Genomic DNA, 17,543 nt, shown 5'->3' on the forward strand with positions numbered 1-17,543 from the left:
ATCATTAGTTGTTTGTTTGTTTTAGAATGTGTAAATATCTTATTGGAACTACAAATTAACCCTGCCCGTTGTTTAAATGTGTATTTTTCTCTCCTGAAAAGTGCTTCAGGACAATATGCAAGTGTGCTACTTCTGACAGTAGGGGGCGCTGTGAGACTGCAGTTTGACCAACGAAAAGCTGAGAGCTTAATTTATATTAAATTAAAGTTCTATTTATATCATAAATTAATCTTGTCCACCTGTACTCACCTCAGCAGTAGCGGAAGCAACTTCAGCTTGGAGTTGGTCGTCCGTAACGAAGTTGGAGATCCTCGTTCGGAGAGCCTTCTTCTGTCATTTCTCTCAGAAAAACCTCTGATGGCCAAACTCACTGCACAGGTGGGCAGAGATTTCACCACAAGTCATGCCGTTGGCCTGCATTTCCACCATGAGGTTGGCGCAACCGTCCAAAGACATTATAAGACGTTTTAACAAATCAATTTATACGAGCGTATCAGAAAGATGGTGGGAGAAAGTCATGCAGACTGAAGGGGGCAGCAACGCAATGCGCCTTTGTTTATTCTACCAACAAGCGAAGAAGAGACTCGACTTCCGGTTTTCCTGCGACTCAAACTTGAACTAAAGAATTACGGTGGAACTTTATTTCCCGATTTTTGTTTCAGAAATGCATATCGGGAAACCGGAAACCATCCGATTTCCGTTTTTCAATTTTCAATTTAAAAACGAAAAACGGGAGACGGCTCGTCTCCAGTTTTTCGTTTCCCAATATCAAATCGAAAAACGGAAATCGGATGGTTTCCGGTTTTTCATTCTCCGACATCAAAACGAAAATCGAATGGCCGGAAGGTACATGGACCGTCAGTGACAGTGATGGAGAAGTTTTTGAAAAGGAAGAATGTTCACCAGGATCTCAGTTCTTCATCCATCAGGTCCAGGTTTCACACTGAGGGAGTCAAAATTAAAAAAAGAAATTGGGAAATACTTTTTTCTGTATTTATTTGATTCCTGTTGATAAAGCATTGATGAGAATGACTTGATATTGTTAATAGAATACAATTACAGAATTTGACATTTTAATATTTTCGGGTGGTGGTGTGCCTCCAGTTTTTTCCAAAGAAAAAAGTGTGCCTTGGCTCAAAAAAGGTTGAAAAACACTGGTTTATTGGAAATATGTTCCTTATTAATAAAACCCCAACACTGGAAAGTTAGGAAAGATACAGAATAATGTGACAGGAGGCACTTTTAAGCATTGTAAAAAATAAGACAATGGATACTATACGTTATTTGGACCTCACATTTTTACTTTAAAATATCTCTATTCAATTATTTATTTTCTGTCAGGCCTATGGCTATGCTGTAATACTAATAAATCCTGGTTGTGGAATTATACTCAGAGTTTGATTTAGATGGCTCATTGGAGTTATTGGCATTATATTTATAACAATTTGTAGAGTTCCAAGGATGTTTTCACTTAGATGTGACGAAGGCAACATAGTATATAAAGCTCCAACTTTCCTCGTCATGGTGACATGGTCCTTTTCTGGAAGACCAGGGGGAAGACTGAGTGTCACAGTCCCTCCCTGGATCCCCTCCATCACTGACCTCCTTTATTCAGGTCAAGGGCCGGCTCCTCTGCTGGGGTCAGGTCCTGTGTAGGTGGGCTTCCCCCTGTGCTCCTATAGTGGGATTTTTTTTGACTGCTGAAATATTTAAATATAATAATAAAAAAAAAAAAAAGTCAGCTAAATACTAATCTTTCACTTTATTTGACAATTGTTATCAAGGATACAATAAAATCACTTACCAGACTCCAGAATATTCTTTTGAACCTGTTGCCATGTCCTTTTCTGGCCAGACAGGTTTGTTCTTTATGATGGATGAAACAGAACACAACGTGGGATAAATAGATACTGGATGACAGATCATTTCTTAAAACTATATATATGTCACATAAACTAGGTAACATGCTGTTCTATGAGGAACTGAAAAAAACGGGGGGTGGGGGGGTTATATAACAAATCTAATCAGTGATTTATATAACTGATCAACGCTGTATAAGTTCACTTTATTAATTCTCCGCTTGGGTTGCTTATGCATTAAGACGGTCAGCTATAGTCTACCAGTTTGCCAGTCTGGTGTTTCCTTTTAAAACCAATATATACATTACTATTGGTTTTTGGATGAAAACAGCCATGAACTCCAAAGGGAGTTTTTTTGAGAATCTGATTTTGCACAAAAACTAAATATGCTTCAAAGTCAATTACATTACTAATCTTTGACATATCCAAGACTGTAATAACATGTAAAAAAAAAAATCCAATGTCCGATCACATTTTATATTGAAAATGAGTCATTTTGTGTGTGTTTTTTCCCATTTCAGTGCTTTTATCTTCTAAATTGGCATTTATAGGGTTAATTTTGAATTTTTTTTTATAATATTTGGTAGTTTTGATCAGGACTGAAGTTGATTAACAGATTTGTGCAAAAAATTTTTAAAGAAATATTTATCCGATATATTTTTACAGGAGTCAAAGTTAGTGGATGAAAACAGCCACGAACGCCACCAAAGGGAGTTTTTTGAAAATCTGATGCTGCACAAAAACTAAATATGCTTCAAAGTCAGTTACATTACTAATCTTTGACAAGACGGTGATAACATGTAATAAATGTCTTGTCTTATTTATATATATATATATATGTACACACATACTTTTTGACCTCAGTGCTCAGCAAATGATGACAGTGAAATTACCCATCACCCATATAAAACCCTGGGTTTTGAGCCCTATTTATTTTTAAACTCCACCTTCCAGTTGTTAAATTTGTCATTGATTTAGCTGCATGAACAGATATTTTACTTATTTTCTTGAATTAATACATGTGTTTTGATCGGGCACAGAAATGGGAAGCCAGCGTCCCAGTTTACCATTTTATTCATATAAACATCATCTCACACACACACACACACACACACACACACACACACACACGCACGCGCACACACACACACGCGCACACACAGGCGCACACACAGGCGCACACGCACACGCACACACACACACACACACACACACACACACACACACACACACACACACACACACACACGAAATAAAAAGCAGAATGACAAACGTTTCAAGTCAATAAAACATGAAATATTGGTCCAAATAATAATTGAATTTTTCGCCAGTTTCAACAAAATATGTCTCGGTAACAGTAATGCAGCACACTGGCATTTTGTAACCAGATCAGAGTCAATGCCGCACCAATGTAAGTCTATATTTGTCGTCCTCTGTTGCCGGTTCATCTCTCATTCGTCTCACTATCATGTTCGTTTTCTTGCCGAGTCGTTTCCTTCATTCACGCTCCGTCTCGATCCCATTTGGACCCTTGTGAAATGTTTCCATTACGCTTTTGACTCCTGCGACCTCCGTTGCCAACATGTAAGTCACTTAATCACAAACACTATGAAAATCACTGACAACAAAGCGTGAGACCATTTCAAATTTCAGGTTTATTAGTTTGCTTAGAGCCGCACAGCCTTTTAATTCATGTACACAGTCAATGACTCGATTGTGCAATTTGTAATCAAACATCTTGTTTTTGTCCAGATTAGTTACAACATGCATAAGACAGGATCCAAGATCTGAGTTACATTTAATTGTGTGGAAAAGAAAATCCTGCAAGTTTAAGAATGGTGACTTTGAAAGCATCATGGATGTTTGATGTAGTTGACCACGTGTCTTAGTAAACATTTTATTATGTTATCCAGAAAACACCCACAGAAGAAAAGCAATACTCACCAATCGGGTTGAAGGTGAAGTGATGAAATTGACACTTAATTAACACTAAGCGAATCATTTCAATGTACAATAAAACCTCTTACGTAAGAGATGCATCTTTGTGTCAAACATCATTTTAATTGAACATTCCATTGTGAATAAAACTCCATCAACTGCAACATTTAAAAACTGTGTTAGCAGAGTTAAGGCATAAGTAAAGTGGGGCAGGATAGATATTCCCAGCAGTGTGATCAAGACTTTGCCAAAAAGCCATGAAAATATGAATTTGCTATACCGGTTATTTTTCGTTATTTCAAAGTAACATTGATTAAGTGATATTTCTGATGAAATGATGAAGTTTGTTGTGTTTTTACAGCAGAATTCACACCAGTATTTTATTTGCCCCACAGCAGAAATGTGTTGATGTATTTTATTGGATTCAAATTGTGGCCAGTCAACCGTGTTGTTTTGTCTGGGAGCTCATTGGTTGATGTCAAATCAATTGAAACAACTAATTCCAGTCAGTTTTCGCCGATCACTCTGAAGTACATGAGGACGTGTGGCCCGGTGGGGGCGAGATGAGAATGTAGCTGGCCCCCCTGGCCTGTCAATCACCATTTATTATTTATGTATTTATTTACTTAAATTATGGGATATTTCTTTTGGGAGATTTGCAGTCCCGTGTGGTCATTTGAGCTTCACTCCTGGAACGGTACGGTAGGTTGAACTGCAGCGTCCCACATTTGTTTTGATTCACTCATGAAGTTGGTTGGTTGTTTATTATTTGTTTCCTTTGTTAGCACACAAACGCTCACAATCAAAACTTTGACGCTGCTGCAGAGCAAACAGCAGCCCTTGGTCAGTATGTTTGGTGTTTAAATAGGAGTTGATTATCTTTATAGTATATTATGTGTGTATTATGAAATTAATATTTTATTCTACGGAGGTTTTAATTATGGGCTGGTTTTGTAATAAAGTAAATGTGTTTTAAATTAAATGAATTTTCTATAATGAACATTGAAATAATATATTTTTGTAAACTGGGTGATTCTAAAATGAAACCTTTGTTTTGCTTTTAGTTTCACGGTGTCCATTTAAATAAAAGACTAGTTGCACCAGTCGAATACGTCTGCTTTGTTCGAGAGGCCGGGGGCAGCGACACAGAATATTATGTAAGAAATCCCACAAGTGTCTTAGTGAAACTTTTAAACGTTACAACTGAGCCAACGTTCGTAAAACTTGCACACACAGATTTGTGGTCCTTCTAAAGTGGCCACATTCAAATGTCTGTATGTTGTAAGTGATTAGATTTTGCATTTTTGACTTTGAGATTCAGAATCCTGAAGATTTTTTGCATTACGTATGAATGTCTTCAGATTCATTAACAAAAACAGGTTTTGCACCTGAAATGGCAGTGAAATGTAACTCAGATCTTGAAGTAAGATTGTTTTTCACATACGCGCCTTTGTTCACTCCTGACTTTATACCATCAGCTGATATTTGTAGAGCTCAGTCACCCAAAAGATATTCCAAGAAAATGTATAAACTGTAATGAAAGTAAAAATATCTCATCACACTTAGAAAGCACACCATCATAACTAGTGATCAAAATAGCACTGTCACATTAAGAAACATTTGGTGTTTTGGTGTTGATTTTACAATTATGTGTAGTTAATTTCACTCTGATCAGCATTCACTGTTAATCCAGTGAAATTCAGAATTCTTCAAATGTGTGTAAATAAAATCATGAAAGTATGTGACTATAACAAGACAGATTAGATTGTTGTGACTTTATTGATCTTGCATATTAATTAAAAATAATAAGTGGAAAAATACATTTCTTTGTGAAGAGAATAACAAAGTTTACTCAGAAAATCTTCATTCCAAAATATTTAAATGTGATTATGACCCAATGAACGAATTATATGAATTTGATGAACTTCAAATATGACATAAGAACAACATCCACGGCACAGTGGAGATCAGGTCCAAAGTTTCACTACACCCAGGTTTGAAGTTGACCGGACCGGTATTCTTTCGCCATTTTCTTCATGTTGACGTCTGGCTTCAGCTTAGTTCTTCTGACAATCTTATTTGCTTCAGCAAATGGATCATATCTGCTCCTGTAAAAACATTTGTGGGACAGTTTTTAAAAATTAAAAAAGACGAGACATGAGAAAAATTGATATGCCATGGATACTAAATTGAAACCATACAGACACAAAGTCACACTGGGAAACACAAAAACCCATGAATTCTAGAAAGACAATAAATTATATGTGATGTAGGAAGTAGCGCCATGTCACATCTCTATTTTCACCACAGTATTGGTCTGAATGGAATATGAGCTTTTTTTCTAAAGGGATTGTTGTGATAGTTGTGTTTATTTAATAGCGGTTTTGTCAACCTACAATGACTAAAGGGGAAGATAAAGACGTTTGGTTGCAGATTTATTGTCAAAAAAATGTTCAAGAGGTCATTGAGTGCACAGAGGTCCGGTGCAATTTACTCGCACTCATTACAAACTCCATGTCAGGATTCAGGATTATAGTATTTGCCATTATATTATTTTCAAGACAACAAAGAGCTGACATTTGCCACCGTCCTCGACCCCCAGAAGCTTCAGGAAAAGCAGCCGCTTTTTTAATGGAGCTGCAGCTGAAGCAGAGTTGTGAACTCCAGATATTTTTTCCTCAGTAAAGGTATTTATTCTGGCTTCACGACTATCTATCTGTGATGCAATTTGTCTTGTTGAATAATTATCCTTTTCTGGAACACCATTATGAGTGCCTATGTAATCGAATATACTATGCATGATGATTGAACCAAAACAATGTAACAAGATTATAAATGTTTTTAAAAAATGGAAAGCAAGCTCGAACAATTATAACTGTGTCTCAGAATAGCCGTGGGAGGACCAGAAATCAATCTCAGGCTGTGGAAAGACCAGAAGTCAATCATAACTGTATCCCAGTACAGCCATGGAAAAACCCGGAGTAAAGCCAGATGAACACCTTTAAAACATACGATGAACGGAAAAACGCTAAGGAGGGGCCTCCCACACGCATTATGTGCATTATGAAGAAACACGGTTATTTCCAAACTAACGATGAATGATCAAGAAGAAAAGGGGATGTGTCTGATGGGAGGGGGACGACCCCGAAGGAGTGTATTTAAAGACTGAACCGAGAAGCACTGACTTTGTGTCCACTGGTCGACCTGGGCTCCGGGTTTCAGCAACACAACTCTGTTTGCATCCAGATCTTGTCTCCCAGCCTGTTTTTGCTTTTGTAGACTAGCTGAGTATCAGTATAGTTAGAGAATTATTGTCATATGCTCGTGGAAGATTTCTGATGTCGCACTTGGCCCTGGACTGCAATCCATCAAAAATCCACGACACTCTTTATACTGCATTTCTGCATAGCATGGTTTTTGTAGCCATGAAAAAGTTCTTGAGAGGTGGATTGACCCAGCACTAGTGGAGGCCAAGGTCAGAAATGTACGGACCGCCACTGTTTGTTGAACTATGCAGGGAGATGACCAAATCAATGTTAAGGGCCATTATGGAATGCTTTGACACATTTGAAACCAACTGTCATTCATTGCTAGCCTCACAGGCTATCCCTGCAGGTTTGCTTATCTACCCAGGAGCTACGCTAGCAGTACGCATTCTCAAAGCTCTTGTACAGACAATTGAATCCAGGTGCCAGACGTGACGAAGCACAACAACTAGCTACAAATCAACGTGTTAGACCTTGAAAATTGTTCTCGCAGGCACAATATCGAAATTGTCAGGATACAAGTGGTTGCAGAGGAAGGAAGACCAACCAAATGTGTCTCCAAGCTAATACCAAAACTACTTGTTGAATAAAGTCCCAAAAACAAAAGAGTCCAAAATTAAAAACTTAAGAGAACAAACAAAAACACACACAATTTATGGAACCCACCTGGTTAGAAGGCTTAATATTATTATTCGTGTTGAAACGTTTTGTTTTTTTTATGTTGAAAACCGGAAGTTTATTTTGTTGCGATGCCGGAAGTAGCATGCGAAAACGCGATTAGTTTTACTTTGCTCATTTACGCCCGGAGCACTGTTTCTTTTCTCACGTGCTGGTTGAAAAACACTTTAAAAGGAATGAAAATCGAATCTGAAAGTATTGAGAAGTATAAGAATAACCACAGAATGATAAATGCAACAATGAACTCACATTCTCAGGTGTTTTTCGATGGCTTTCCGTTCATACACCATCCCAGTTTCAGTTTTCACAGGATCAACAAACACCTTCTTGGTCAGTAGACAGATGAGATGAGGTGGTACAGTCTCTTTCTGAGGCTCCAGAAGTTTCTACAAGTCAAACACATCATACATTTCCCACTTATAAATTGTTGACAGAAGAACAGTGACAACCTGTGTAGTGACACATTTTATAGTTTTCTTTTCACTTAAATGAAACTATGGATTGTAATATAGAACTGTTGTTTGAAGTGGAGAAATTCTGCCAGATTAAAACTAGAATTCCATAATTTCTTCTCAAAGCTCAAGTCACAAACACATCATAAGTCACTGGGTGAAGACCAGGCAGAATCAGATCATCATTTCAATGTATACCTTTGGTTTTGATCTTGACCGTAGAAATTGGCAAAAACTCCTAAATATCTGTATGCTAAATATGATGCTGTTCTTAAAAAGCATGTGGAAATGTGTGATTAGTATGTTAATTCCACTGCATTACAAGAACATTCTCTAGCCTAGATAAAGAGATCAAGTAGCTTTGTTTAGCATGAAGTGAACCTTGGCACTGGTTTTACAGTTAATACAATGATTTCTCTGACTCTTAGGAACTTCAAATTAAAATGTAACCTTAATTAAATATCTAAATGTCATAACTCTTAAAGTTCCTGAACTTGTATAATGATGAAGCTATTAAGAATTAATTTGGAATTATTAGTTATAAATTGCTCTTGGGATTATTAAAGTCTTGTGATTCTGATTAGATGTGGTTAGAGATTCAATTAGATGAATTGACCCTCAAATTTCCAATATTTCCTCTTTAGTGTAAGTTTTTACAGTTATTTTCACAACCTATACTGCCATTCATTACCTTCTCCTTGTCATCCACAGACTCCGCTGCAGTTTCCACTGTGTGTTTCTCAGCCGCCTTTTGATAGGTCTCACGGTTGGTCAGGTACTCCTCAGCCAGAATGCTACCGTAAACAAAGATAATGCCAACATTTAAAAAAATGTTATTGTGAAATAAATTGCCTTTTTTTAAACAGTAACACAGTCTCGGAAATTGAACCATTCTTAATGGTTAGTGATTTTTAATTCAGAGAACCTGTACCCCTGTAAGTGTGACTGAGTTTAAAAATGTTTATAACTCCGGAGACTTTCTGAAGTAACAGTGTATACTTTGAGTCTGTTTACATAATCATAAAAATTTAACAACCAGGAATCATCATATAAATAGTAATGGATGCATCTAATTTGTGTAAATCTTCATCAGAAATGTGATACTTGAAAACAAAAACATGGTTTAAATGTTTCAGTCCATTATTGGATTTCTTCTGTAGCCTGTATTCATGTAGTGGCGTAATACAACATTTTCTTGTATTTATAAAGCCTCTGAAGACTGTAGCAGGAAGCAGTATTTTCTCTTATTGAGCTAACTTCCAGGATCGAGGCACAGTTTTCCGTACAATGACACTGGTTCACTTCTTACCAGGGTAGAGTCTGGAAACACCAACCCTTTTATGTGAACAGGCATTGATCTCAATTGGAAAACCCTGGGTGGAATTACCGTGTTGATTACTAGCTTCGTAGTACTGCTGATAACATATTGCACATGTCTAGGTATTTCAATACAGATAAAGAAGAGATATCCTGAGTTTGTTAATCCTGCTTCGTAGCACAGACCTCTTGTCTTGTCTATTGAACATGGTGATGCTTACGCAGCGTCTCATTTCTCCCCCTTAGCCCTTCATCTTACCCCTACCCCACTGAAATGCACGTTCACGAGAGTCTGAGGGGTGTCCCATTTCACTACTGTGCAGAGGCGGAGGGGTGAGGGGAAGGGCTATTTACCCCTACAAATGGAGCTTTTACAGATACAGACTTTAAACACGGCGTTTAGGAGGAGTTTCAAACTTTTACGCAACTCACCAACATGGCGCCGAAGGACTTGCATGAATGAAAGCCTATTTTTCACATATATATGCTTCTAAAGTTATATAAACCTGTTCTGTTTTATACTAGTAAGAACGGCAGTAGTGCTGCCATCTGTCGTATGTAGCTTCCTTGTGTATTTGTTTCGTAGATACCGTGTTTATAACATTTCAAGAATTGAATTTAGGACGGCATGACGATGCTCCTGCTGGAAAATCTACACGAAACATCTGTGTCTCAGCTCTGCTGATAGAATGGTGCCGTATTATGACATCAACACTATGAGACGGAGTGAGAGGGGTGGGGGTCTGAGCAGAGGGAGAGGGGTGTCCCAAATCTAAGGACTGAAACATATCCCTTTGCCTTTGCCCTCCTTTTGGAGGGGAAGGCAGAGGCGGAGGCGGAGGGCTTAGGGGTAGGCGGAGGGGTACAAAAGAAAATTGGGATTGGGCCTTAAAACCATACTGTGTTCTGTGTTGAGGGTTTTCATTTCATTCAACATGACATTCATGTTCTGCATGTTGTGTTACTTTTTGTCTTATATTGTAGCAATGTGATTTACTCATTGTTTAGTGTGAAAATGTGGAAGATTAAAATAAATCAGAATTGTCATCAGATATTGGGACAAAATCCAGATGTCAAGATGTTGGTAGGCACATTGATGAAACGTATGTTGCTGGAATACTCAGTTGTAATGAATTATCTGCCACGTCAGTCTGAAGATGTATTGGGAGCATGAGTATGTTTGAGTCTTCGAATCTTACCTGTCCAGTGGATCTTCAGGCTCAGGACTGATCAGCAGTCCAAACACAGCATCGAGGATATCTCTCATGGTATATTGGGCACTCCAATTACGGTCAAATATGTTGTGGCAGATGCGTCCTACACTGTTAATGTTGCAGTGGTATATCTTCACATGTGTTAAGAAAACATCAGTTCGATCAAAGTGGAAGAGATTGTAAGTGATAAAAATTGCTGTTTTGACATTTCAGTTGTGTGAGACTTTAACTTAATAGCATCTTAGCTCATGGTGTATATAGTCTCAGAGGTGGTGTTTTGGATGGATGTGTCTTCAAAAAGCATTGTAAAGCTCCTCTCAATCGACCTCACTCACCTCGGCAAAGAACAATAACAATACAGGACTTACCGCCCACGTTTGACACATCCACTAGCTTGATGAAGGTACATACAGAAAAATGATGACTCTACCCAAACATCTGTCACTTCTGAACGCTTTTTCAACAATCAAGCTGTCAAGACTTCAATAGTTGACTCCAAGCCTCCCTTAAAAATGGACGTTCCCTCTTGTAGCCGCTCCAGGGAAACAGATGATATCCTCAAACTTGTGGATCTCTTCAAAACTCTTAAGGCCATTGGGCCTTTGATGGGTTCTGATCAGGGACCTCTCTCGTGCTCTCCAAGAGCCACCTCATGGTTGGTGGGGCAACACAAAAAACAATGTACACTGAACAGAATTCAAAGGAGCCTTTCCTTTCTCTTGATAACCTTTCAGAGGTTGATGAGACTTCATGAGGCATGAAGCTTCTCGCTATTCAATGTTTATAAGGGACTTTGCCGACTATATGATTATTGGGCTCTTTGCCTCTGCTGTACGCCTGATAACACTGAGGCTGACTTGATCAGAAAAATAATCGGAACAATTGTAATTCCAATTGACAACAACCTTGTCATTCCCAGTAGGCAGGTGGATCCTAAAGGGCTTGGACAACCTTTTCACTTGGGCCCGGACGTCCTTCAAATCAGCAAAATCCAGATCCTTGATAATGAAGCCAGGGAAGGTTATTGACGACTCCTCTTCACTCTTAACAGTATCCAGATCCCATCAGTTACTGCTGGCCCCTCCAAATTTGTTTGGGACTCCCAAGAAGTTTAAGCTGCATCAACCTCTATGGCACCACCAACAAACTGACCCCCCCCCCCTTTAACAGAATCAGCAAGGACTTCAAGGTTGCCCAAGGGCATTGCTACCAAACAGGTAGTTCAAGGATCCAAACGTCCCATAGGCAGGCATTAAGGTGAGGACCAGAAGGGCATGGAGGGCATGCGATGCAGTGGACCAGACCAAATATTGGCTGCACCACAGAGCACTGGAAACCGTGACTGTAGACTGAGCTGGACTCGGCAATATTCCATCCACTAACTAAAGCAAGGCTAAGGGCAAAGCAAGGAGGCACCTGGTCCAGAAGGAAGTAACAGCCAGAGTAAAAATCTGTTTGAAAAAAACTGTTGCATTTACACTGCAGCAGTGGACACATTGACAATGTTGTAGTTACTATGCAGTGCCACTGGAGGGTGGTATTGCTTTTTTGTAATGAAACCACAGATACATGGGTGCAGAGAGCAATAACCTATAAACATTAACAAAATGGAGAGAACCCAACATTCTGGGGGACCGATGACGAATCGGATGATATTGGGGTGCGTTTAAACTACTACACTCCCAATATTATGGACTATAAAAGTAGAATACGGACCGTGAGTCAAACCACTACGGGTCGGCCATGTTTGTTTCAGGCATGCAGTGGATCAGAACACTGGTGTTGTGTAAACGGACCCCCCAAAAGTGAAGAAGGTTTTGCGGATATGCTTGTTTTTGTTGTTGTGTCAGCGGTGCCCTCATCACTAGGACAGTGGTGGCCAAGAGGTTCGAGGGCCGCACTTGGCATTGGAAGGTCACAGGTTCAATCCCCACCACAGTAAGCCTAGGAGAACCTTAATACCCACGATGGTAATGTGGAGGTCCACTGATTAGTCAATGTTGAAAAAAGGAATCCCCTCAGGGGATGTTTGTTTAGTTTACCCAAACGTGCCTCTGTTCAGGTAAGGGAGGGAAAACCTCAGGAGAATAGTACAAAATCTTCACCACTGATGAAGTTCCTTCTGGGGTTCCCAAGTGGTTTTGTGTGGATTTTTGGCCAATGAATACAAATTGGATGCAAATCCAATTATTCTAATCCAAGACTTGCTTGAATCTTTGTATTGTGTGGCTTTGTTGAGCACTTGTTTAGTGAGGTTGCTGTCAAATGGCTCCGTCAGAAGAAAGCAAAGCCAGAGCAAAAGTAATGGCACCAATTGTCCTTCACAAGTTTAAGCGCATGTCATCAGTCGTGGACCTTGCTGCTTTTCCGCCCTGGGCGACCACCAACACCCCCACCCCCCGGTGAACCCCCCAATGGTAGTCATCTGGAATTGGGAGCAGGTCATTTTCATCATATTGATGAATGGTACTTATTCAGGATACAGGTGTGACGAAGCGAACAGTTGGTGGCTTCACTGGGTAGTCTGGCCCAAACTGGCAGAACAACTCAAAGGCCCCTTTTTCATAGGGGGTGTCAGGAGGTCCCTCCATGAGAAGTTTCCAGAATGCTGAAAAAGATGAAAATAAGATGCAACCGTTGACTAATCTTTGATGTTGGTTGAATTTAGAGATGTACGATTCATCAACATTTAGATTTAATGTTGTTCCATGATTATTGACATATTTAGCCAGATGAAGCACTACTGCACTACAACCTGCCAACTGTATCAATGTAATGAGCCGGGGTAGAGAGCATCGTGATGTTGGACAAGAGAGAGTCAAGTGAAGAAAGAAATTGTCCAGTCTGAAGTAAACTGTACTACAGCTACACCCATGAATATAAGCTATGATTGTATGGTGTGAAACACAAATGTAACTGAGAAACCATAATAAAACGTGGCTCTTACTGAAGTCCGACTCGGAGGGAAGGATGGTGAAGAAAGGATGTGGGTCGCAGTGCAGACTTTTCAGCTCCTCCATGATGCGTTTATCCTTGTCCATCAAACGACCGTCTTTGGCCTCCAGGATCCTCTTTTTCAGAGCACTGATGCAAATTATTTTATATCTTAATTCAATGGATTGACAAACATTTTGTGGAGATTGACATATTTCATTAACCCTCTGGGGCCTGAAGCATTTTGTGCCGTTTTTCACTACAATTGATTTTTCCTTTATATCTCAGATATAAAATCCTTAAACCTTGCCTTTTTTGGTGTCATTTTGTTCAGGACAACCTCATAAATGCTCAAATATTCCCTATATACAACATTAAACAAAAAAAAATGAATGTCCACAAACTACAAATAAATCATTCCACACTCCGTTAGACAGGCATATTCAAAAGAATTGTGGAATTAGCTCTGTGTGACTTACGTGTGTGTTAAAGTCACTTTACTTGTGATCTGACTTGGTAGAATGGCTTCTGGGAATGTATCATACCCATGAGTGGTGAAGAAACCCTGCAAAACAGCCTGTAATAGGAGAAAACAATATTATACAGCATGTTGTTGTAATGGCAAAGGGTTGGGTTTGATTTGAATATATTTGCAGTAATGACTAACTTTAGTGATGGTTGATGGGTCAGCTTTATTTTTGAGTTTCCTCATTTCCAAAGAAAGAACAGTCTCACTCTCAAAAAGTCTGAGACCATCTATGCTGGTTTCTGGTTTGAAACAGCAGCCCCCTGAAAAGATAAGATTACTCAAGATTAACAGAAGAAAAGGAAGCACAACTTAATGGTATCCCTGCTTAAAACTTTTCCCTGGATCTCTATGTAACCCTCTGTAAGTTATAGTCATTGTCTCCCTTTTAAATTGATTTACATTACATCAAATTGGTTTTGTGTTCTACAATGTATATTTACTTTAGAAGGTCACAAGAAAAACTCCACCTGTTGCAATGCTGATTCCATGGAGAATAGTGTTCTCCACCTTTCCCAGAAGAATTGAATCCACAGTGATGTTGGATTTTATTAGACTGATGCAAACATCAGCCGGCATGCTGGAGGATCTGCACACACACACACACACACACACACACACACACACACACACACACACACACACACACACACACACACACACACACACACACACACACACACACACACACACACACACACACACACACACACACACAGTCACAATTCTTAATAGTGTCGATGATACGATATATTGTCATTTCTGGACTAGAAGTTGCCACTCAGTGTGATTTACATCTATCAAACAAAAAATGTCATGAAGAGGAAATAAATGCAAACACATATTGCATTGGTGTATTAGTTGCAATTATATTTTCCTCTCCAGACGTAACTGCAGTGTTGATAACTCTGATTCAGCTGCTGCTGTTCCAGCACCTTCTGTGAATTTGTTCCTCGGCTCTTGCTGTGATGCTACGATGAACCCACGATTAGCCTTCGCTGTGTTCATCACAGTAACTGTCTCTGCTTTTCTCCAGTCCCTCACAAGTTTCCCACATAGTCTGAACTCTTTGTGCTGCTCTTGTTGCATATTTTTCAGTTCAGTTCAACTTTATTTAAATAGCATCAAATATAACACAGTCATTTGTCTGTGTCTAACAGAGAAAAACCCAACAAATCCACATGAGCAAGCATAAGTGACAGTGGAAATGAAAAGCTCCCTCTAACAGGAGGAAACCTTTGCAGAACCAGTCAGCGGTGCCGCTTTCTGCTATTCCTATTGGGGTGAGGGGATAGAGGAGAGAAAATACGATAGGGTTTTTAGATATTTTTTTCTTTAACTTATGCTCTTTAGTTTTTCTTAATAACATTTTACTTGCACTGTTAGTCAAATAGAGTTATGTAATGGAGGTTTTTCTGTGGTACTATGGCAGATTTCTGTTCTTGTACAGTGACACTTAGTGGTCCCAGAATGTATGTACCAATATACTTTGATAGACAGTATGCCACATCTTAATAAAGGTAGCATGACCAGTCAAACTAAAATTGCAACTTGCATCCAGAAAATATGGTAATTTGGCAGAGACAAATCTACAATAGCTCGTCAGTTAGAATTGTATTATTTAATGGACTATTACGCATGTAGGTCTATGCCGCAAAAGAGTTACATGTTTGTTCATGTATCACATTGGTTGACTGACGTTTGACAATTATCTTCACTTACTCTCAGTGCCTGGCAACACGAGAACACCATTTCATATAAATGCATCATTTTTGGCCGATGATCCACACAATGTAGGAGCCAGAAAATGTTTTTGTGTGTTTCAGATTGGGGAAATTCTAAAATGGCGACCAACAAAGATCCACATTTTGGGAAAACGATCATATAAGGCCCTCCCTCAACTCTCGGTGATATCACTGAAGAACAATAACAATGGCAGACTACATGTTGCTGCAGAAGCTACCGATACTATTAGGTTTAATTGAGGTTTTTCACATGTCAGAGTGGTACGACTGGACCGGCCATTTTGGACGTCCCCTGACTGTAAACAACACACTAAACACAGTCACACATGGCTGCAGTAACAGGCAGACATATGTGGGTTAGGATTACAGCCTAAAAGCCTGGTATATTTATTTATAAAATTTTTTTAAAGTACTGTAATATTCCCCAGAGGGGAAATTCCTTTTCAAATTGTTCCATCAGTAGCCACCACAGAGCAGCACTCAGGGGGCGCGGGGGGGGGGGGGCGATGGCCTTGCTCAGGGACTCTTGCTGAATGTTTGGAATGGAATGCATTGCACACACACGCAGGGAGAACATGCAAACACCACACAGAAAGGCCATATTTGAACCCCTTCTTGCAGTGAGGTGAGAGCACTAACCACTGCGCCACAGTGCATACTATATGTACTACATTGTGCTGAGCTGTGTTCATATTGATGTATAGATGGGATTTCTTTAAGAAGGCAAGGCAAAAAAAAGATTGTTTGGGCTCATGAGGCCGAAGGAGCCCTCCACATGAGAATGTCGGTTAACCTAAACGAGCTGTTTTTGGACTAATATCCATATGAGGCGGTGTTTTAGAAGCACAGAAACAGTTTTTTTTAAACACGGGTCCCAGAGTGGATAAATTCTAAAACCCCGGCTCATGCTGTTCAGCACCCCGGAGTGTGGACGGCAAAGACGATCATCTGTGTAAAAAAGATGACGTAATCGTCCCCCTCTCCCCCACCAGGGTCCTTGATGTCACCTAATAACCACAGCAACAACGGACTACAAACTCCGGTGGAGCTGCAGAAGCTAATGACGCTAGCAGCATTAGCTGCGGGGACCATAGACATATAGAACTAGACTTATGTAAAGGTTTATGAGCAGGAATCTACTTCTAAATGTTTGTGTGCTCTGTCTTCTTCTGCATTTTTGGTGTGTTTAGTGAGTCACAGCGCCCCTAAAGGCCTGGCATGTGTACTACATGCCCTGAAGCCTCGTGTTGAGTCGTGTTCATAGTGACATGTGGACAGAATGTTTTTTTTGAGAACCTCGAGGAGAAAAAACATTGTTTTGGCTCGTGTGGAGGTGGCCTAAGTTGGTTATTGCATTTAAAGCTAACTAGCATATCACTGGAAATTTACCCAACGTCATTTCCATCTGTAAGACACAGAATACGAAGTCTGCAGTCTGGGAACTTGATCTTGACTTTCTCCAGCTCAAGCTTTCCTTGTTGTAGTGCATCATACAGCTTTGTCTGTCCAGAGGGCTCAATGGTGCGGATATGTTCCTAGAAAAAGAACACTGTCGTTTATATCATAGCTCAAGATGCTCTTAAACATTCAGAAAATATGAAAATCTTTAATCAA

General features: G+C 39.5%; 1 protein-coding gene across 1 annotated transcript in view; it reads right to left on the bottom strand.

Annotated features, from left to right (window-relative positions):
- Positions 1 to 3,526: 3,526 nt before the first annotated feature.
- The window catches only part of LOC308144662 (uncharacterized protein), a 33,122-nt gene continuing 19,105 nt past the window's right edge, over positions 3,527 to 17,543 (bottom strand). Inside the window, exons 15-24 of the mRNA XM_080515842.1 lie at positions 17,319 to 17,464; positions 14,655 to 14,773; positions 14,326 to 14,447; positions 14,138 to 14,235; positions 13,672 to 13,808; positions 13,208 to 13,332; positions 10,710 to 10,855; positions 8,885 to 8,987; positions 7,991 to 8,127; positions 3,527 to 5,905 (exon numbers count right to left, since the gene is read on the bottom strand). Coding sequence (XP_080371968.1) covers positions 5,782 to 5,905; positions 7,991 to 8,127; positions 8,885 to 8,987; positions 10,710 to 10,855; positions 13,208 to 13,332; positions 13,672 to 13,808; positions 14,138 to 14,235; positions 14,326 to 14,447; positions 14,655 to 14,773; positions 17,319 to 17,464 — 1,257 coding nt within the window. The 3' untranslated portion in view covers positions 3,527 to 5,781. The remainder of the gene's footprint in view (positions 5,906 to 7,990; positions 8,128 to 8,884; positions 8,988 to 10,709; positions 10,856 to 13,207; positions 13,333 to 13,671; positions 13,809 to 14,137; positions 14,236 to 14,325; positions 14,448 to 14,654; positions 14,774 to 17,318; positions 17,465 to 17,543) is intronic.

The sequence above is a fragment of the Blennius ocellaris genome (genome assembly GCF_963422515.1).
Source record: "Blennius ocellaris genome assembly, chromosome: 20".
Lineage (NCBI taxonomy): Eukaryota > Metazoa > Chordata > Actinopteri > Blenniiformes > Blenniidae > Blennius > Blennius ocellaris.